At 67.0% G+C, this 21,363-nt stretch overlaps 1 protein-coding gene and 1 non-coding gene across 2 annotated transcripts in view; one reads left to right on the plus strand and one right to left on the minus strand.

The window, feature by feature from the left end:
• Positions 1-21,363, minus strand: part of CPNE7 (copine 7) — a 36,148-nt gene that overhangs the window by 5,609 nt on the left and 9,176 nt on the right. The window contains exons 3-14 of the mRNA XM_075939837.1: positions 15,664-15,846; positions 13,686-13,760; positions 12,725-12,799; positions 11,830-11,913; positions 11,111-11,200; positions 10,566-10,664; positions 9,663-9,749; positions 9,160-9,219; positions 3,827-3,960; positions 3,381-3,435; positions 1,873-1,924; positions 1,345-1,478 (exon numbers count right to left, since the gene is read on the minus strand). Coding sequence (XP_075795952.1) covers positions 1,345-1,478; positions 1,873-1,924; positions 3,381-3,435; positions 3,827-3,960; positions 9,160-9,219; positions 9,663-9,749; positions 10,566-10,664; positions 11,111-11,200; positions 11,830-11,913; positions 12,725-12,799; positions 13,686-13,760; positions 15,664-15,846 — 1,128 coding nt within the window. The remainder of the gene's footprint in view (positions 1-1,344; positions 1,479-1,872; positions 1,925-3,380; positions 3,436-3,826; positions 3,961-9,159; positions 9,220-9,662; positions 9,750-10,565; positions 10,665-11,110; positions 11,201-11,829; positions 11,914-12,724; positions 12,800-13,685; positions 13,761-15,663; positions 15,847-21,363) is intronic.
• LOC142831192 (small nucleolar RNA SNORA26) lies at positions 10,295-10,412 on the plus strand. Its single transcript, XR_012906839.1, has one exon. It is a non-coding gene; the product is annotated as a small nucleolar RNA SNORA26 (small nucleolar RNA).

Consider the following 21,363-nt stretch of genomic DNA (forward strand, 5'->3'; position numbering starts at 1 on the left):
GGGGCTGGGGACTTGCCTCCCCCAGGGCGAGGTTCACCCACCGCCCGTGCCCACTCCCAGTTCAGGCAGTGACCGATTCCTTCCCGCCCCGTCTTGCGGCTGCCAGGCCCCCGGCCCCGGCGCGGGCTCCGCGAGCAGGCTGAGGACCAGGCATTAGCCGCCGTCATTAATTGATAGCCTGGGATGGCGCCGTAAATGATTCAGCGAGGAAATAGCCAGGGAGTTCCCCGAAGGAGCTGACATTTCCTGAAACGCGCCGCGGCCGCGGGTGTAAATAATTGACGGGCTTGAAGAAGAGCGCACGCACCCGCTGCAGAGGCCAGCCCCCGTGGCAGGCGCATGAGGCCTGATATGCCACCTCTGCCCACGGGACTTTACAGCCAGCGTGGAGGCCGGGGTCACTGGCCCCATTAGACCGTGGCCCTGCGTCTCCGGAGCTGGGAAGCTGCTCCATGCCTCCCCATCGCCCCAGCGCCCCCAAAGACCTGGCACAACCTCTGGCCCAGCCCATGACCCCCCCCGGGACCTGCCCTGAGCTCTTGGCGACTGGTTCCCAGCGGCTGGAGGCCGGGCGGGGCCGTGGGAGCAGAGGGCCAGGGAGGCCTGTTCTGGGAGTCGCTGCGACTCGGGCTCTTTTACTCAGCTCGGCTGTGGCAGGGGCCACGTGTGACCGTGAGCCCTGGGCCTGGCTGCCACGGAGGAGCTGGCGTGCCTTTGGGCCAGGGCGAGCCCTCAGCCACAGGGGGACGGCAGCAGCGCCTTGCCATGCCGAGCCGGACGGGTCCCTCCCTGCTGGGTCTGAGTCCTGAACCACTGCCCCGAACATCTCGCAGGGAGGCAGCTTGCACCGTCTCTGCTCCGTGCATCCTCCCTTCCCCGGCCACCAGCTTCCCGGCCGGCCCTCCTGCTGCAGCAAGGGGCAGAGTCAACTCTGCCTCCCACGAGCCGGGAGCCAGCCACCCCGAGGGACCCACTGGCTTAGGAGCCGGCCACCTCTCCGAACGTCAGCCGGCCCTAGGCACTTCCGGCAAAGTCACCCCGAGCCACTGGGCCAGGGCGGCAGCGTCGTGCCGCTGGGGACACGGGACACAAACCCTGGAGGATCACGTGTGAAATGAGCTGGGCAGGTCTCAGCCACTGCAAACTCCACCCCGCTATGGGCAAGGGAGGCACGCCACACCCAGCTCAGGCCTGTGGCCTCCCAGAGCAGCCTGGCCCAGCTGGGCAAGAGACATCCCAGTGGATTCGGCTCCGCCCGGGCTCGTCACCCGGAGAAGCAAGCGCCGGAGATCCCAGGCCCCTGGGCCGCCCTGCAGGCCCCACAGCGCCGGGGCAGGTACTCACGGAGGCCTCCCTCGTTCTCTCCTCCGCCGCCGCCACCCTGGCCACCTTGGAGATGATGGGGGACACGTTGGTGGGGCCGTAGAGCTGGATTTTCGGCAGGCAGTTCTGGTAGGATTCCACCACGCCCTGAACGCCTGGGGGGGACAGCGGGCGGGGTGAGGAGTCGCCCGGGTGGGTAAATGGGACACACCCGGGCCAGGGCTGCCGACCGCTCTCCGCCTGTCGCCCGGGAGGAGGCTGATGGGGCAGGGCCAGGAGGGTGCCAGGATTTACCCAGTCCTGCCCCGCTCAGGGGGCTACGGCCTGACTCGCTCCAGCTGTCAGCGAGCGGGGCCTGGGTCGCCTCCGGAGGAGCCCCCCGACTGGAACCCGGGTCCACCCCTCCAGCACAGAGGCCAGACGTGTCGGCTGGGGGGACGCGGCCGCGCTCAGCAGGGAGGGGGGGGCAGGGCCCTCGGGGGAAAGCCGGGGTGAGGCCTGGCTGTCCCCAGGGGGCCCCGGGCCCTCCCGCCGCTGCCGGCTCCTTACCCTCACACTCGTCATCCTCCGGATTGAAGTTGATGGCGAAATCGTGGGAAACCTGGCAGAGAGCACAGAGAATGGCAGTCGTGGGAATCCCCGTAGCACCCCGCCCCCTTCCTCAGCCCCACGGCACCCCCACCCCGCTCCTCAGCCCCACGGCACCCCCGCCCTGCTCCTCAGCCCCATAGCACCCCGCCCCCCCCTCCTCAGCCCCATGGCACCTCCGCCCCGCTCCTCAGCCCCATGGCACCGTTTTCCCCCAGCTCCTCAGCCCCATGGCAGCCCCGCCCCGCTCCTCAGCCCCATGGCATCCCCGCCCCGCTCCTCAGCCCCATGGCACCATTTTCCCCCAGCTCCTCAGCCCCATGGCACCCCCGCCCCGCTCCTCAGCCCCATGGCACCATTTTCCCCCAGCTCCTCAGCCCCATGGCACCCCTGCCCCCCCCTCCTCAGCCCCATGGCACCCCCGCCCCGCTCCTCAGCCCCATGGCACCCCCGCCGCCGCTCCTCAGCCCCATGGCACCGTTTTCCCCCCGCTCCTCAGCCCCATGGCACCATTTTCCCCCAGCTCCTCAGCCCCATGGCACCCCCGCCCCCCCTCCTCAGCCCCATAGCACCCCGCCCCCGCTCCTCAGCACCATGGCACCCCCGCCCCGCTCCTCAGCCCCATGGCACCATTTTCCCCCAGCTCCTCAGCCCCATAGCACCCCGCTCCCGCTCCTCAGCCCCATGGCACCCCCGCCCCCTCTCCTCAGCCCCATGGCACCCCCGCCCCCCCTCAGCCCCATGGCACCGTTTTCCCCCAGCTTCTCAGCCCCATAGCACCCCGCTCCCGCTCCTCAGCCCCATGGCACCATTTTCCCCTAGCTCCTCAGCCCCATAGCACCCCCGCCCCCGCTCCTCAGCCCCATGGCACCGTTTTCCCCTAGCTCCTCAGCCCCATAGCACCCCCGCCCCCGCTCCTCAGCCCCATGGCACCCCCGTCCTGCTCCTCAGCCCCATGGCACCGTTTTCCCCTAGCTCCTCAGCCCCATAGCACCCCCGCCCCCGCTCCTCAGCCCCATGGCACCCCCGTCCTGCTCCTCAGCCCCATGGCACCGTTTTCCCCTAGCTCCTCAGCCCCATAGCACCCCCGCCCCCGCTCCTCAGCCTCATGGCACCCCCGTCCTGCTCCTCAGCCCCATGGCACCGTTTTCCCCTAGCTCCTCAGCCCCATAGCACCCCCGCCCCCGCTCCTCAGCCTCATGGCACCCCCGTCCTGCTCCTCAGCCCCATGGCACCGTTTTCCCCCAGCTCCTCAGCCCCATGGCACCCCCGCCCCCGCCCCTCAGCCCCATGGCACCCCAGCCCCTCAGCCCCATGGCACCGTTTTCCCCCAGCTCCTCAGCCCCATGGCCCCCCTGCCCCCGCCCCTCAGCCCCATGGCACCGTTTTCCCCCAGCTCCTCAGCCCCATACATCATGCTGCTCCTCAGCTCCCTCCCCAGCCTGCTTCTTGCCCTGCAGGGGTCTTACCTCGTAGTTGGGGGGGATCCTTGCACCAAACCCCAAGGCGGAGAATTTCTTATCGCTGGAAGGAAGCCGAGGTCAGAAGGTCCCGCCTGCTCCGGCGCCCAGCCCCCAAGCCCCCATAAAGGGATCCCCAGCCAGTGGGGGGCCCAGGCAGGGCACAACCAACCCCCGACACCGGCCCCTCCCTGCTCAGCGCCTGCGACAGACCCTGCTGCCCCCGGAGCCCGCGGAACGGAGCAGCACCCGGCTAAGGGCAGGGACTCCCGCCGGCCTGGCCCCGCCTGACAGGGGGGGTCCCAGGGGCTCCCAGCAGGCCAGGGGCTGGGGAGGCTCCGTGGGCAGGTAGCAGGCGAGAGAGACCCTAGCAGCCAGCCACCACGGCCCGCACCACGGCCCGGCATCCCCCAGCGGCCGGAGAGCCCTTGGCCCCTGGCTCGGGGCTGCCTCACCTGTCGTAGTCCTGGCAAATCTCTCCCACGGCCACCAGGGCCTTCAGGTACTCGTTGGGCTGGTAGGGGTTGATGTAGTGCAGGGAGCAGCTGTTCCGGGGGTCCCCGTTGGACGCTGTGAAGTCAATGGCCACCTGTGGGGAGGTGGGGGGTCAGCAGAGCCAGCGGCTGGGTCAGGGCACCGTCCCCTCCCGGCACGGACCCCGAGGCGCTGTCTGCTCTGAGCTCCTCGCCCAGCCCGCCCGCGGCCTGCCGGGCTGCTCCCCCAGGGGACTCGCCACCACCCTGCCCCTCGCGGGGCCCAGCAAAGGCAGCAGCATCTCTGCCGCTCTCCGCCTCCAGCAGGGGGCAGGCAAGGAGGATGGGAGCCAGCTGCTCCCCTTTGCCCTGGGGGACCCCCAAGGGCCCCGAGGCGCCTCGGCTGGCCGGGTTTTCACTAGCCCATCCGCCCCGAGCTGGCGGGAGGGGTGGCACTAGCCCTCCCCGCCCGGATCTCAGCGCCCTTCGCCTCCGGCCCCCCACTGCTCTGTCCGGGGGAAAGACGGGAACCGGCCCCCAACACGACCTGCCCCCCCGCGCCAAGAGAGACCCTACCCCGCAGGGCCAGCCAGGCACGTGCCACAAGAACCCAGACCAGCCCCCGGCTCCCCAGCGGCCCCAGGGAGCCCCTCCAGCTGCCGAGCCACGCCGAGGGGCAGGGAACCCCCCGGGCTCACGGGCCGCAGGGGGGAGCCTCCGGCAGAAGAAACCTTTTTAAACCACCCGTCTCGAATGCCCTCCCCTGCGACACCCTCCTGGGCGTTGGCCCGGGCTGCGGCGTGGGCTTGCAGTGCGGCTGGGGGGTGACACTGCCTTGCCAGCCTGGGGGGGTGATATTGTTTGCCAGCCTGGGGGGGGGGGGCGTGATATTGCTTTGCCAGGCTGGGGGGTGATATTGTTATACCAGCCGGGGGGGGGAAGGTGATATTGCTATGCCAGGCTGGGGGGGAGGTGATATTGTTATGCCAGCCGGGGGGGGGAAGGTGATATTGCTATGCCAGGCTGGGGGGGAGGTGATATTGCTTTGCCAGCCGGGGGGGGGAAGGTGATATTGTTATGCCAGCCGGGGGGGGGAAGGTGATATTGCTTTGCCAGGCTGGGGGGGAGGTGATATTGTTATGCCAGCCGGGGGGGGGGAGGTGATATTGTTATGCCAGGCTGGGGGGGAGGTGATATTGTTATGCCAGCCGGGGGGGGGAAGGTGATATTGCTATGCCAGGCTGGGGGGGAGGTGATATTGCTTTGCCAGCCGGGGGGGGGAAGGTGATATTGTTATGCCAGCCGGGGGGGGGAAGGTGATATTGCTTTGCCAGGCTGGGGGGGAGGTGATATTGTTATGCCAGCCGGGGGGGGGGAGGTGATATTGTTATGCCAGGCTGGGGGGGGAGGTGATATTGCTTTGCCAGCCGGGGGGGGAGGTGATATTGTTATGCCAGGCGGGGGGGGCGGGGAGGTGATATTGCTTTGCCAGGCGGGGGGGGGGTGATATTGCTTTGCCAGGCTGGGGGGGAGGTGATATTGTTATGCCAGCCGGGGGGGGGAGGTGATATTGTTATGCCAGGCTGGGGGGGGAGGTGATATTGTTATGCCAGCCGGGGGGGGGAGGTGATATTGTTATGCCAGGCTGGGGGGGAGGTGATATTGCTTTGCCAGCCGGGGGGGAGGTGATATTGTTATGCCAGCCGGGGGGGGCGGGGAGGTGATATTGTTATGCCAGGCGGGGGGGGAGGTGATATTGCTTTGCCAGGCGGGGGGGGAGGTGATATTGCTTTGCCAGGCGCGGGGGGGGGGGGAGGTGATATTGCTTTGCCAGGCGGGGGGGGCGGGGAGGTGATATTGCTTTGCCAGGCGGGGGCGGGGAGGTGATATTGCTTTGCCAGGTGGGGGGGAGGTGATATTGCTTTGCTGGGGGGGGGAGGTGATATTGCTTTGCCAGGCGGGGGGGGGAGGTGATATTGCTTTGCCAGGCGGGGGGGGGGGGGCGGGGAGGTGATATTGCTTTGCCAGGCGGGGGGGGGGAGGTGATATTGCTTTGCCAGGCGGGGGGGGGGCGGGGAGGTGATATTGCTTTGCCAGGCGGGGGGGGGAGGTGATATTGCTTTGCCAGGCGGGGGGGGAGGTGATATTGCTTTGCCAGGCGGGGGGGGGGAGGTGATATTGCTTTGCCAGGCGGGGGGGGGGAGGTGATATTGCTTTGCCAGGCGCGGGGGGGGGAGGTGATATTGCTTTGCCAGGCGGGGGGGGAGGTGATATTGCTTTGCCAGGCGGGGGGGGGGGGGAGGTGATATTGCTTTGCCAGGCGGGGGGGGGAGGTGATATTGCTTTGCCAGGCGGGGGGGGGGGAAGTGATATTGCTTTGCCAGGCGGGGGGGGAGGTGATATTGCTTTGCCAGGCGGGGGGGGGGGGGAAGTGATATTGCTTTGCCAGGCGGGGGCGGGGAGGTGATATTGCTTTGCCAGGCGGGGGGGGGAGGTGATATTGCTTTGCCAGGCGGGGGGGGGGGAGGTGATATTGCTTTGCCAGGCGGGGGGGGGGGGAGGTGATATTGCTTTGCCAGGCGGGGGGGGGGGGGGGAGGTGATATTGCTTTGCCAGGCGGGGGGGGAGGTGATATTGCTTTGCCAGGCGGGGGGGGGGGGAGGTGATATTGCTTTGCCAGGCGGGGGCGGGGAGGTGATATTGCTTTGCCAGGCGGGGGGGGAGGTGATATTGCTTTGCCAGGCGGGGGGGGGGGGAGGTGATATTGCTTTGCCAGGCGGGGGGGGGGGAGGTGATATTGCTTTGCCAGGCGGGGGGGGGGGAGGTGATATTGCTTTGCCAGGCGGGGGGGGGAGGTGATATTGCTTTGCCAGGCGGGGGGGGGGGGAGGTGATATTGCTTTGCCAGGCGGGGGGGGGGGAGGTGATATTGCTTTGCCAGGCGGGGGCGGGGAGGTGATATTGCTTTGCCAGGCGGGGGGGGGGAGGTGATATTGCTTTGCCAGGCGGGGGGGGGGGAGGTGATATTGCTTTGCCAGGCCGGCACCAGCCCGTGTCAAGAGTTTTCCAGAAGTGCCTGCGCACGTCTCTCCTGGCTGCTGGGCGGGGCCTGCCGGCGCTTTGCTCTGCCCTCCCCCTTCCAGCCGCGCCCTGCTGCGAGGGGACACGATGTCTCCCCCCAGGACGGGCCTCGCTCCCGGGCCCCACGCGGCTCTCGCCTTGTACCCCTCCGCGGAGCACGGCCCAGCAGGCTGCTTCCCGCAGGCGGCGGGTCTGACTCACGCCGGGGAGACGAGGCTTTTGCAAGCGGCAATCTGGCGGCGGCTTGTTTTTTCATTTTTAATGAGGAATCTGTGCAGAGCACCAGCAAAGGGCCACGCAGGGCCTGGAACACGCTGCGCAGCAGGGGGAAGGAACCTGGCCCGGGCCCAGCACTCGAGTGTGAGAGAGACTCAGGGCCAGAGCCAAGGAAGGGGGAGATCCGTTTGCCCGTGCAAAAAACCTTGCACACCCATGTGCGTAATGCACGTGGGCAGCTGGACACACCACTGAGCTAGCCGCACGGGGGGTTCGCTGCACAACAGCCCAGTGTAATCAGAGGGGGCAGATGCCCCCGTAGCGCAGGCCGGGCAGGCCAAGGGCGCATTGGGCAAGACTAAAGCGGAGGGAAGCCGTGAGCGAGGGGCAGGCCCCGCTCCCGGACGCTGGCAGGAGCAGGGCCGAGATGGCAGGAACGCTCAGACCTACGTGGGCCCGGGCCTGGGTCGTGAGCACGTTCCAGAGGGGCCCTAATGCAGCACCTCACGGCGCAACATCTCGGGACCGACCCCCCCAGGTCACAGGAACAACGCGGCCCAGGCTGAGTGCGGCTCACAGAGCGCAGGCTGGGCAGTGATCCCTCCGTCAGGGTAACGGGGGAGCTGGGTACGGCAGAGGGTGCGACCGGCTGCGTCAGGAGTGAGGGGCCGCTAGCGTGCACCTGGGTGTAGAAGGGAGCCCCAAAGAGCCGCCGTTGCCCGGCCGGGGGGCAGCGAGGGATCCACGTCTCCGACTGAGCCGGGCACACGTCCTTGGCCAGCTGTGACATCTGGTCCGGGGAAGCTCAGACTGTGCTTGGTTTCCAAGACACCTGGCCGGGCACCTTGGATCTGTATGTGACTGGGGGCGCTGGGGGGCTCTCGGCGTCGGCTGTGGTGGCACAGACCCGACGCGCAGGAGGAGCGCGAGCGCACGGCCGTCCGGGTATCGGCACCGGCCGAGCAGGACACCCGTCAGGACACCCCCGGTGACTCCCGGCTACAGCACCCAGCTGCGTGCGGTTCTTGCACAACCTCACAGCAGCCAGCTAGCGCCAGCGCCAGGTACCTAGGGTTTTAATTACTCGGACTGATCAATCATAAGGCAGCAGTGTGATGCTGGCTCGGGGGGGAGCAGCCCTTAAGAAGCCCCTCGGAACCTCCGTCGGCTAGCAAACCGATTCTCGGGGGGGGGGAGCCTGCTACTGGGTCCGAGCTGGGCCAAGATGTCCAAGTTCGAACTCACCTGCATGCTGAGCAGGCGCCTTCCCCCTGGAGCGTGGGGGATTTCTGGACAGCTAGAGCCACGCAGGAGCCGGGCCAGCTGCGGGGCCGGCGGTTAAGCAGCGGGGGCAGGCTGCCTGCTACGCCCCCTGCTACGCCCCCCAGGGACGCAGCTGTAACATCAGCCCCTCTAGCTGGGTCATCGGGGTTGATGGCTGCCAGGGACGGCAGCCAGTGTGCTCCTGGCCCCTGCGCTTCTTGTCAGGCCCGGAGCGCGGCGAGGCCCAGAAGTGGGAGCCGCGCTAGGGACCCACGCAGCTGCAGGGCGGAGAACTTGGGGTACCACATACCCCTCTCCGGGCACGCAACCCTTCCATGGGCCCCTGCCAGAGCTCTTAAGCCCAAGGTGGCTCATACGTCCTGTTTGCCATTCCAGTCCCTTGTGGGGGAGGCACCCGGGGCTGATATGGGGGACAGGCCAGGCAGCCTAGTGAGCGCAGCACTCTACGCCCACTCAGCCCTTGGCCCTCTGCATGCCGGGAAGATTTCCCCACCGGGAACCAGAGAGCAGCCCAGCGAGCCATGCCCGGGGGAGGCGCAGGTGGCAAAGAGGGGAACACCCCCTGCCCGATTGCCTGGCTCCTGAGCCGGCCATGCCCCTGGAAGGGCCTGAGCCGTGCCAGTTCCCTGGCCAGGGGCTGAGCCTTCCGCCCTGGGTCACCCAGGGCCAGGTCTGTGCCAGGCTTTCATCCCGACTGGCTGCCCGTCCCGCAGGGCGGCTGGGGGCGTTACTCACCGTGAAGTGGATCTGGCATCCGCCCATGATGTAGTCCAGGAAGGAGTACACCCTGTGGAGCTGCCGAACAAAGGCCCAGTTAGCCAGCCCGCAGGCAGCGACCCAGGCACACGCAGCCCGGGAGGAGAGACACGAGCCCGCCGGGACCCGGGAGCCCGCGGCCAGAGAAGGGGTCTGGAGACAGCGCGACACGTCGGTCAGTGTCACCGCGCCAGGGCAGAACACGGCTCCGACGGGCTCGCTACTCCTTTACCAACCAGCCTCAGAGCTGGAGCACGTCCCGCCGGCTGCTCCGACCAGCCGCCTTCCCCTGGAGCACAAAGGCTCCCTCACCCCCCGCTAGGCCCGCTGGCATCGAGGGGCCCGCATGGCGCTGGGGCACTGAGTCGCCACCAGGCACTGGGCGGCTTCCCCCAGGGTCAGCACGGGGCCCTTCCTACTGCCCAGGGCACGCTGAGCCCCCCGAGACGCCCAGGGCGGGCCGGGCTCTGCTCCCCGCTCACCTTCAGATCCAGTAGGATGATCACACCCGAGTTCTTGTAATTGCGTTTCTTGAGTTTGTACTTGGGGTTCATACAGTCCCACTGCACCTGGGAGCACGACAGAGAAAGCAGCGGTGACGGCGCGGGGGGCTGTCTGCTTTTGGGAGCCTGTGCTGCCCAGTGACTGTGTCTGTGCAGGGCCCCGTGGGGCAGGGGGGGTCTCCTGAGCCAGGACAGGGGGGTTCAGAGGCCCTTGACCCCCTCCCCTCAGGGGGGTAAGGCTGTCTGCTCTCAGTGTTTCCTGCTGCCATCGCCTGTGTCCCTGAGAACCAATAAAACTCCTACTCCACTGGCTGACTGAGAGTCACATCTGGCTGGGATGGGGGTGCAGGGTCGGGGGACTCTCCAACGTGCCATCACAGCTGCGGAGATGTGGGATCGGCAGGCGAGCGGCCCCGGAGCCCAGCCTCCCAGGTGCACCCGGCAATGCCACACCCCACGCCCGCGGGTACCATCACCCGCGCATCCCTGCGGCCGCTTGTCCAGCCGCGCCTGGCCTATGCCCACCAGGGTAAGTTTGTGTCTCAAAACAGCTCAAGAAAATAAAAAACAGCCCAGAGCATTGGGGGGTTGGCTTGATAGTTTGGGGTTTTTTTCCCTTTTTTCCTTTTCCATGGCAAGAGCAGGGGAGAAAAGGGGAAAAACAGCCCCCCCCACACCCTGAAAAAGGGGAAAGCCCCAGTTTTGGGACACTTGCCGGGGGCCACTGAAAACGTTTTGCCTCCCGCACGGGGAGCAGCTCAGGCAAACACCCAGAGCACACACGCCAGGGGCTGAGGCAGGGGACGGCCACGTCACCTCCCGGGCACGTTCACCAGCGGCCGGCCCGCTCAGCCACGCAGGGCCCCGCCCCTCACCACAGACCTTGTTCTCCCCCGTTGCCTTCTGCATCTCCTCAAAGGTGGTGTAAAACTCGCCGATGAAGTCGTGTTTCCCCCGGGAGTCGTAGTCAAAGACCACACCCTGTGAGGAGAGAGCCCGGCTCAGCCAGAGACCCACCTTCCCTCCCTCACGAGGCAGGCCTTTCCCAGTCCTGGCATCCCCCCTCCTACGAGACACTTCAGGAGAAGGGCCGGACACACCTGGACAGGTAGGTATCAGCACACGATGAGGCACTTCCTCTTCTTGTGGGCTGGTTCAGGCACTGAAGTGGGAGGGCTGATGGCCCCAGTCACTGCAGCGGCTACACTCACAAACACACGAGTGTCCTGCAGCAGTGAGTTCCACAGGTCAAGCCTATGGCGTGAGGATGTATTTCCTCTGCTCCATCATGCCCCAGCTGCCTTTGAACCTGGGGGCAGGTTGCATGGTGACAGGGCAAGCCCCACTTGCAGGGGACTCCAGGCGTGGTCCCTTTCTGCTCCCCAAAAGGGCAGGCAACGTAGGCTCTGCCCCCTTCCCTTCCTCACCCTCAGTTTCCTCTGCTCCTCGCAGCTGCACAGGGAGTTCAGCGAGACCTTGAACGGCTCCCACACCGGGCTCAGGTTGTTCTTGACCACCTGAGAGAGCAAGAGGGGCAGCGTGAGCAGAGCCCCCCTGTCCTTGGACCTGCCCACCTCCCAGGCCCCGTGGAGGTGCGGCATGGAGACCCAGGCAGGGGAGGGCCCTGTGCCCTAGGCAGCCCTGCCCTAGGGGACTCCCTGGACCGGCAGCACAAGTGTCAGCCTTGCCCCCTCCCCGCAGCATGGCTCGCGGGCCCCAGGCGGCCGGCAGGGGCGGACAGCCAGAGGCAGGAGCTGACAGCCCCTGACAGCGTAATAGCTCTGCTAAGTGCCTAACCCTCCTAGGCCCGTCAGGCAGCCGGGAGCAGAGCAGCAGCTGGCATGTCCATTGTGCACTGCCAGCGCAGGGAGCAGCGGGGGGCCCAGCCCTCTTCTCGTTACGGCTCCTGGGGGGCTTGCTCTGCCAGGGGGGTTGCTTTGCTGGGGGGGGCAGCATTGGAAAGAGAGGCACTGGGGGGGCTGCCCCCTTCAGTGTAACTAGATCCGGTCACTCCCAGCCCATCCCCTCCTCTGCTACCCATCCCCCATCCCTCCTCCTCCCGCCCCACCCCTTTGACCCTCAGCTCCCCCCCTCCGTGGCCTGTCCCGCTCTCTGTGCCCGGGGCTGGCGGGGGGCTGGGCCCCACCTCGGTGCGGTACACCAGCTGCTCGCTGCCGTCGTCGTTGATCCGGTAGAGCTCCAGGAAGGGATCCGACTTGCTGAAGAGATCCTGCCGGGGGGAGGGGGCAGACGGGCACCGTGAGCCCCATGGCTGCTGGCTGCCCCCCTGCCCCGGGCATGGTGCCAGCCCTGCCAGGCCAGTGCAATGAGGCACGGGCCAGCCTAGAGAGCAGGGCCAACCCCCGGGCCATCTCCCCCAACAGCCTCCGGGCTGAACCTTCCCTTGGCACCTCCTCCCAGCTGGAGGCCGGCTCTGCCCGGGATGGGAGCTCTGAGCACCCAGGAGACTGCGCCAGCCCCTCCCTGAAGGCCTCTTGCCTTGGGGGGCACCGCCCTGCCCCTGCCATGCCACGGCCACGCTGGGAAACTGGCCATGCCTGGCGCTGCCTTGTGCCCATCTGGCCCTGCCCTTGCCCGTGGCTCCTGCATTCTCGCCGCGCCCTTGGAGCACCCAGCAATCTGCCCCGGTGCCTTGCCAGCCAGCCTCTCTGCCAGCCGGGCTTTCCCGAGGGGCTCTGGGCAGTGGGGCTGGGTTTGACCGGGACCGTGGCCCCAGCACAACCCGCCGTGCCAAGGGCAGGCTGAGCGGAGGAGCCAGGGTGGGACTGAGCTCCATGGCCAGGCTGGGGAGGGGCGAGCTGGCGCGGCGGCTCCCATCATGCGGGGGGGTAGCCCCCACTCGCCAGCCTCTCCCACCCGCACCAGAGCGTTGGGGAGGTGCCAGAGCAGCACCGGAGCCACCCAGCCGCCCCGGCTCCAGCTCGCCGTAAATCACAGCGCGGCCGCGCCCCAGAGTGCACCTTTGCCCACAGCTCGCGGGGCCTCGGGGAGGGGGGAGGGGGGGCGAAGGCAACGGGCACCTTGTCGTCCAGCTTCTTAGCCCGGAAGGCCAGTTCCACGTAGCCGTTGTTCCCGGAAATCTCCTCTGACAGCACCTGCAGGGACAGCGCCAAGGGGCCCTCAGAGACAGGGACAAAGCCCGCCCCACCGTGGCCGCGCTGGGCTCTGGGGGCTTCCTCGGTGGGCAGGAGCGGGGCCCGTGCTGAGATCCGGGGGGGACTGCCCCCTGCCCTAAGCCACGTCTGCCAGGCCGGGGGCCGGGAGGGGGCAGGTCTGGGCAAGGCCGTGCCAGGGTGGGACGGGCTGGAGGAGAGGGGCAATAGGAGTTCACCCCGGCAGCAGGATCGTCCGTGCTGGAGCCCCGGAGGACGTGGCAGGGTCCCTCCCTGGGCACGAGGGGTCAAACAGGGGCAGCGGGTGATGCAGGCAAGGGGAGGCACAGCCTTCCCAGAAGTGCCTACAAGCCCGGCCACTGGGGGGTGTGGCTGCCCTGCTCCTTGGCCAGCTGGTGGGGCTGGGGCTGCAGCGTGGCAGACTGGGCCCTCCAGGTGGCCAGGAAGCATTAGGATGGGAGTGGGCGGGGCTTGGCCCCAGGGGCGGGGCCTGAGGTGGAATGGGTGGGGGTAGGGTTTACCCTCCCCAGCTGGGCCTTCACCAGCCGCCCACAGCTTGAGCAAGGGTGGGGGGGACCAGGGCGCCGGGAAGCCCCCCAGAGACGGCTCCTGCCCACGGAGCATCAGGCTCTGAGCCTGCCGGACGGGTCCCTGGCGGGCGGGTTCCCTGGCAGAGCCGTGTGGCACTGAGGCAGCGAGAGCGCGGTGCAGCTCCGGGCTGCCCCTTCCTGTCCCCTTCCAGGCCCCTTCCAGGCCCCAGCGGGCACCCGTCCCCGTTCCCTGCCGGCTGGGCGAGCAGCAGGCCTGAGGTGGGGGCGGTGCTGAGCCGGAGCCAGCCTGGAGCCCGGGCCGGGGCGGCCACACTCACCGTGATGGTGGACTTGCCAGCGTACTTCCCGTACTTGAGGAACAGCGGCTTGGTCACCCGCTTCTGGGCCACGATCTGGAAGGGACGAGGAGAGCGCGCATGGGGAGGCGGCAGACGCAAGCCCACGCGATGCCCCAGGGAACGGGGAGGGGCTGGCGGGTCAGCGGGATGCCCTGAGGCTGGGGAGCCGTGGGGCCAAGCAACACCTCCCGGGGAGAGAGCCCCCCACGTGTCCCGCAGCCCCGGAGCTGTGCTAGGAGCCGCAGGAGCACGGTGCATGCAACACGGCCAGGGAAAGAGTTTGCAAGTGTGTTGGCTCGGGCAAGACGCTCGTGTGCGCATTGGCTCGGGGGAGGCGCTTGTGCGCGCGTTGGCTCAGGGGAGGCGCTCGTGTGCACGTTGGCTCGGGGGAGACGCTCGTGCGCGGGTTGGCTCAGGGGAGACCCTCGTGCACACGTTGGCTCGGGGGAGACGCTCGTGCGCGTGTTGGCTCAGGGGAGACGCTCGTGTGCGTGTTGGCTTGGGGGAGACCCTCGTGCGCGCGTTGGCTCAGGGGAGACGCTCGTGTGCGTGTTGGCTCAGGGGAGACGCTCGTGTGCGTGTTGGCTCAGGGGAGACGCTCGTGTGCGTGTTGGCTTGGGGGAGACGCTCATGCACATGTTACTCGGGGGAGACGCTCGTGCGTACGTTGGCTCGGGCAAGACGCACGTGCGCGCGTTGGCTCGGGGGAGGCGCTCGTGTGCACGTTGGCTCGAGGGAGACACTCGTGCGCGCGTTGGCTCGGGCAAGACGCACGTGCGCACGTTGGCTCGGGGGAGACGCTCGTGCGCGGGTTGGCTCAAGGGAGACCCTCGTGCACACGTTGGCTCGGGGGAGACGCTCGTGCGCGCGTTGGCTCAGGGGAGACGCTCGTGTGCGTGTTGGCTTCGGGGAGACGCTCATGCATATGTTACTCGGGGGAGACGCTCGTGCGTACGTTGGCTCAGGGGAAACACTCGTGTGCGTGTTGGCTTGGGGGAGACACTCATGCATATGTTACTCGGGGGAGACGCTCGTGCGCGCGTTGGCTCAGGGGAGGCGCTTGTGCGCATGTTGGCTTGGGGGAGACGCTCGTGTGCGTGTTGCCTTGGGGGAGACGCTCGTGCGTGCGTTGGCTCGGGGGACGTTGGTGCGAGTCACACGGAGGCAGACTAATGCCGGAGGATGTCAGTGAACCCCCGCAGCTGGACCCAGCGCTGAGCCAAGCCTGTACCACACACCGTGCTCTCCCAGCCTGGCCCGAGCCTGCCAACCTCCTGGTGGAGCCGGGGCCACCTCAGAGACCCCCCAAGGGCCGGGGAGGAGGAGGGGACGTGCCATCCACCCCCCCTCCCTGGAGACGCGCTTCTCCCCAGGGAGACCGGGGCCACCCAGGGCAGCACCCGCCGCCCGGAAACGCTGCAGGGGGCAAAGGCTTGCGGGTAGGGCAGCCCGGACGGAAAGGGATCCTCCCAGCCTGGTGAAAACGAGCGGGGCGGGGGGCACACAAGGGAGGGGGCCGGAGTGAGCAGGGGGCCTCGCAGAAGGCGAGGGCAAAGGTGTGCGATTGCGTTTGGTCGCAGTGTCGGCAGCCCTTCTCGCCGGCCATTCCCAGGCTGCGGGGAGAGGCCTGGGCCCTCCTGGCTGAAATCGGCCCCTTTCCCGGAGCCGGGAGCCTCATGTTCCCCCAGCCTTGGCCTTGTTAACCTGCGACATCCTCCCTCTGCCCCCCCCCAAGGCCTCTGGGGCATTTCCCGGCCCCCGGCCGGGTTGGCAGAGAGTCCTGGGTGGGCTCCCCCAGCCCTGGCAGAGCCGTGCACGGGGGGCCTGGCAGCAGCCGGCACTCCCCGATTCCCACGCGGGTCTGGGCAGGGAGGAAGAGAGCAGCTCCATGGGAGCCAGGGACGGGCCCCGGCCAGCCCGGGGGCAGGGGAGAGCCGCGGCCCCTGCGGGCGAGTACCTGGCCCACGGTGCACTCCATGCCCCCCAGGAAGTCGTCGTCATGCGTCCCCAGGCTGGCGTGCCCATGGCTGTCGTACACCTCGAAGCGCAGCTTCTGCACCTCCTCGAAGTAGTAGTCCACCGAGAAGACCTTGGAGAAGACGGGGTGGAGGTTGCTCTTGATGACCTCGCTCCTGTCCACCTGGAGACAGAGGAGAATCAGGGCCCGGCCCGGTGGACCTGGCCATCCAGGGCCTCTTCTCGTCCGGCAGGCTGCCCCAGGCAAGGCCCTGGCCCCAGTGCGGGAGCGCTGCCTCTTTCCAGCCCCAAGGTGCATGAGAACGGCCACACTGGGTCAGACCAACGCCCCATCCCGCCCAGTGTCCTGTCTGCCCACAGTGGCCAATGCCAGATGCCCCCGAGGGAGTGAACAGAACAGGGAATGATCAAGTGATCCTTCCTGTCACCTATTCCCAGCCCCTGACACCATCCTACCCAAGAGCCATTGACGGACCTAACCTCCATGAATCTATCTAGCTCTTTTCTGAACCCTGTTAATGTCCTGGCCTCCACAACATCCTCTGGCGAGGAGTTCCACAGGTTAACTGTGCGCTGCGTGAAGAGAAATGTCCTTTGGTTTGTTTTAAACCTGCTCCCTGTTCATTTCATATGGTGACCTCTAGGTCTTATGTTGTGCGAACAAGCAAATAACTTTGCCTTATTCACGTTCTCTGCACCAATTGTGATTTTGAAACCCTCTCTCCTATCCCTCCTTAGATTCCTCTTTTCTAAGCTGAAAAGACCCAGACTGCTTAATTTCTCTTCATATGGAACCTGTTCCAAACCACTCCTCCTTTTTGTGGCCCTTTTCTGACCCTTCTCTAACGCCAAGCTCGCTTTCTGAGGTGAGACGACCACATCTGCACACACATCTGTACGGAGGGGAGGGCGGGACTCCGCCGTCATCTCAGTGGCTCTGGATCAGACGCCCCATCTACCAGCAGGGAGAGGGGTTTCGTGGCTTTGTTCATCCACTGAGGTGGAAGAGACCGCGGGAGGAGGCGGACTTGAAACAGTCGGTTTTGGTAGGGTCTACAAAAAGAGCAGCTGTTAAGCCAGGTTTCCAAGCGGCCTGGGGGGAGGCGGGGGGTGTTTTCTCTGAGAAAATCACAATGGTCACTTTTTTTTTTAACGCCGTTCTCCCCGCGAGGGGAACATAGCTCAAGAGGCAGGCGCAGAATCCAGCCTCCTCCTGCGCCCTGCCCACGGTGCCCGCCTGCCACGCAACCCCAGCGTGTGCCACCAGCACCCAACTCCGCCTGGCGCGCTCACACCTGGAGAGCCATGAACTCCGGGCTGCCTCTCCCAGGTCTCCCAGGTCTGGCAGCGGGCCCATGGCCTGACGGCCCCTCTGGCAGACACCCGGAGCCCCTGCCACCCCCACGCCCGGCTGAGCTACTGGCCAGCCTGGGGGCCAGTCAGCAGCTCGGGAACCCCCGAAACCGACACGTTGGGAAGAAACGACTCAAGCCACGCTTCACGCGGGCTCGTCAGTGCGGGGAATGCAGATGAGATGCTAATGAGCGACTCACAAGGCCGCTCGCTAATGACTATGGGGAGAGAGAGCGGCGTGTGTTGCCAATTTGCCTCTCGGGACCAGGCGTGGGGTATCCCGGTGGCTCTGAGCACGAGAGGGCTCTGGAACTGGGCGGTGCTTGTGCCCTTCGCGCTCCACGCTGCCTACCCCAGCCAGCCCTCCCGTGGACTCTGATCTCCCATGCAGAGCTCCCCCGCTCCGGGAGCCATGCCCCCTGTCCCATGTGGGGCAGCGCCTCCTCCCGGGCCCCACCCCTCCGAGTTACGCGCCGTCCCTGCCGGTCACATCACTGGCAGGGAGCACCCTGCATTCCACGCAGCAGGGGCGCTCCTGGCTCTGCCTCGTGGGCAGCGCCCTGTGCGCGCGCCCGTTCCGTGGGCAGGGAGGGAGCACCCCTTCCTGCCTGCTCAGGACCCACCCAAGCTATGTGGGATCAGCCCTGAGCAGCCCCAGAAGCTGGGGGGGAGAACAGGGCTCCCCAAGAGCAGGGAGCTCTCTCCGGGGGAAAGGGGTCCCTGCCTCCTTGCTCTCCGTTGTACTGTCGTCTTTCAGACAACGCAGCGCAGGCGTGGGGGTCAAAGGACAACTGCGGGGGATGCTGTGCCCAGCCGGGCCCTGCTTGGGCACCGCCCAGCTCCCCCTGCAGATGCTCCGGTGGCCAGAGACAGCTGTGCCCGGCGGGCACCAACTTCAGCCGGGAAGGCTTCGTGAGTGGGGAGTGGTAGAGGGACCGGTCCCCCAAATGCCAGCCCGGCGCTGGGCGGGGAGGAAGGATGAATGCAGGACCAGGACTGGGCGTGGATGTGCCCAGAGCCAGGACGCTGAGGGCTTCGCCCCCGGCCGGCATGCTGACTAGCAAAGGCCTGGGGGTGCCAGGGCGGGATGGAGGCACTGGAGGGGACTGGGCGGGGCTGGAGGCTTTTCTCTGGGGATCGTCAGCCTGCAGATCTCCGGAACGGCGTCAGGCTACTCAGCACACGCACAATTTGACGGCTTAGCAGACTGAGCCGCAGCTTAAGCCCCCGGCTGCTGCTCAGCTCTGGGGGATCGGCTGCACAGCGCAGAAACCCCCCCGCCACATTCCTCCCCGGCACGCGCAACCCATCCGCCACCACCGCCCTCTGCTCACGTCCCCCAGTGGAGCCCACCTAGGGAGCCTACCTAGTTCTCACTAGTATTTTAATCAGCATCCAGGTCTGTGTCTGCCCAGGGGCACCGCGTGCGGGTCTGTGTCTGCCCGGGGGCACCGCCTGCGGGTCTGTGTCTGCCCGGGGGCACCGCCTGCGGGTCTGTGTCTGCCCGGGGGCACCGCCTGCGGGTCTGTGTCTGCCCAGGTGGCACCGTGTGCAGGTCTGTGTCTGCCCAGGGGCACCGTGTGCAGGTCTGTGTCTGCCCGGGGGCACCGTGTGCGGGTCTGTGTCTGCCCGGGGCCACCGCGTGTGGGTCTGTGTCTGCCCGGGGGCACCGTGTGCGGGTCTGTGTCTGCCTGGGGGCACCGTGTGCGGGTCTGTGTCTGCCCGGGGGCACCGCCTGCAGGTCTGTGTCTGCCCGGGGCCACCGCGTGTGGGTCTGTGTCTGCCTCGGGGCACCGTGTGCGGGTCTGTGTCTGTCCCGGGGCCACCGCCTGCAGGTCTGTGTCTGCCCGGGGCCACCGCGTGTGGGTCTGTGTCTGCCTCGGGGCACCGTGTGCGGGTCTGTGTCTGCCCGGGGCCACCGCCTGCAGGTCTGTGTCTGCCCGGGGGCACCGCCTGCAGATCTGTGTCTGCCCGGGGGCACCGTGTGCGGGTCTGTGTCTGCCCGGGGGCACCGTGTGCAGGTCTGTGTCTGCCCGGGGGCATCGTGTGCGGGTCTGTGTCTGCCTCGGGGCACCGTGTGCAGGTCTGTGTCTGCCCGGGGGCACCGTGTGCGGGTGTGTGTCTGCCCGGGGGCACCGTGTGCGGGTGTGTGTCTGCCTCGGGGCACCGTGTGCGGGTCTGTGTCTGCCCGGGGGCACCGTGTGCGGGTCTGTGTCTGCCCGGGGGCACCGTGTACGGGTCTGTGTCTGCCTGGGGGTACCGCCTGCAGGTCTGTGTCTGCCTGGGGGCACTGTGTGCGGGTCTGTGTCTGCCCGGGGGCACCGTGTGCGGGTCTGTGTCTGCCTGGGGGTACCGCCTGCAGGTCTGTGTCTGCCTGGGGGCACCGTGTGCGGGTCTGTGTCTGCCCGGGGGCACCGTGTGCGGGTCTGTGTCTGCCTGGGGGTACCGCCTGCAGGTCTGTGTCTGCCTGGGGGCACCGTGTGCGGGTCTGTGTGTGCCCGGGGGCACCGTGTGCGGGTCTGTGTCTGCCCGGGGGCACCGTGTGCGGGTCTGTGTCTGCCTGGGGGCACCGTGTGCGGGTCTGTGTCTGCCTCGGGGCACCGTGTGCGGGTCTGTGTCTGCCTGGGGGTACCGCCTGCAGGTCTGTGTCTGCCTGGGGGCACCGTGTGCGGGTCTGTGTTTGCCTGGGGGCACTGGGTGGCACTGGGCAGGCAGGTGCTGTCTCTGCTCCGGGAGGCTGTTGTGCAGGGCTGTACAACGAAAGGAAACAAAAGCGGATCCGGCCCACGGGCCTGCCTGCTCCTGGACTGTCGCCAGCCACAGCAGCCGGCTTCGCAGCCACATGGGCAGGGCGGGGCAGAGGGCAAAGCCAATCCAAGGTGGTGAATTTGGCTCTATCCCGCCGGCGGGAGCGGGCAAGGCCTGGAGGTGCTTGGGCGCAGTGAGGAGGCACTGCGGATGCCCACGGCCTAGCACCTGGCCAGGTGCCCGGGTAAACCATGGCCTTGCCTCCAGCCTCTCCCGGCTCTCAGTCCACAGGGGTCCAGGATTCCTCAAGAACCAACCAGGGGCTGGGAGTAAGGGACAAGCACTGGGATAAATTGGGCTCTTCATCACGGGAGATATTTACGAGCAGGTTGGACAGACACCGGGCAGGGGTGGTCTAGAACAATCCTGCCTCAAAGGCCGGGGCTGGGACCAGGACTTGACCCCTGGAGCCCCCTTCCGGTTCCAGAGGTTTATGATTCCACGACCCCGCCGCAGGGCGAGAGCCGCGCCGCGGCCCAGGGAAGCCAGAGGAGGGAAGGGGTTAACCGCTCGCTCCTTTCACAGCAGGCTCCATTCACAAACCCACAGAGCAGCTTCCAGCTGAGAATCAAAGCAAGAGGAACCTTTATTCCTTGCTGCTGCCAGGAGAGATCCCTGGGGCTGGGGGAGAGGCTCTGAGAGTGGCAGGCAACGGCTTCAGTTTCCGAACCGCGGCGACGCTGGCCTTTGCCACGCCGACTGGGCCTGGCTTTCAAGGCGGCAGCTACCAAGGCTCAGCTGCGTGACCACTGCTTTCTAAGAGCCTGCTGATCTCCCGAAGCCTCAAACCCTCGCTTCTCCCTACTGAGCAGGGACTGTTCATTCATTAGGTGCCGGGACTGTCTAATCTTGATGGGCGTGATCGGAGCAGCTCCGGGCACTCTGCTCCCTGCGTTATACCCGGGGGGGGATTTCACAAGAGCCAAAAACGGCTGGAAATCAAGCGTTTGTTTCAAGACTGAGTCGGGTGCCGGGGAAACGGGTCAGAAGCAGCCGCCCCTCCCGGCCCGGCATGAGCCAAGTTCAACTTCTGAAGCCGGGAGCCGTCGTCAGACCGTTCTCAGTCACTAGGAAAGACCCAGCGGCTTTCCGGGGCTGGGGAAATGGACGAGCTCCGCACCTGTCTGCTATTGATTTTCGAGGCCAGCCAAGTGCACATGGCAGGGTTAGGACCGCACAGAGCCGGCTCCGGGTCAGAAATTAGCCTCCATCACTGCTACGCAGGCACTTTGCAAGGAGTCTGTGAGACACGGCGCATGGTTCCGCCTGTGGTTCCACCGCATCCTCCCAAAAAGCCCTCCCGGGCTTCCGCTGGGCTCCGCGCTCTGCAGCGCGGCAGGCAGGGTCGGTGCGGGCACGCCCCACCCCGGCGGGATCAAGTGGTTCCCGCACAGGAGGTGTCAGGGTGTCCCAGCTGGAGGCTGGATCTCCAGGTATGTTATAATGAGGCTGCTGCTTTGTCACTTCGCTGCAGACAACAGCCGCCATGTCGGTGCGGACAGAGCAGAGACCCTCCCGC

The sequence above is a fragment of the Pelodiscus sinensis genome, chromosome 12 (assembly GCF_049634645.1).
Source record: "Pelodiscus sinensis isolate JC-2024 chromosome 12, ASM4963464v1, whole genome shotgun sequence".
NCBI classification, from domain to species: Eukaryota; Metazoa; Chordata; order Testudines; family Trionychidae; genus Pelodiscus; species Pelodiscus sinensis.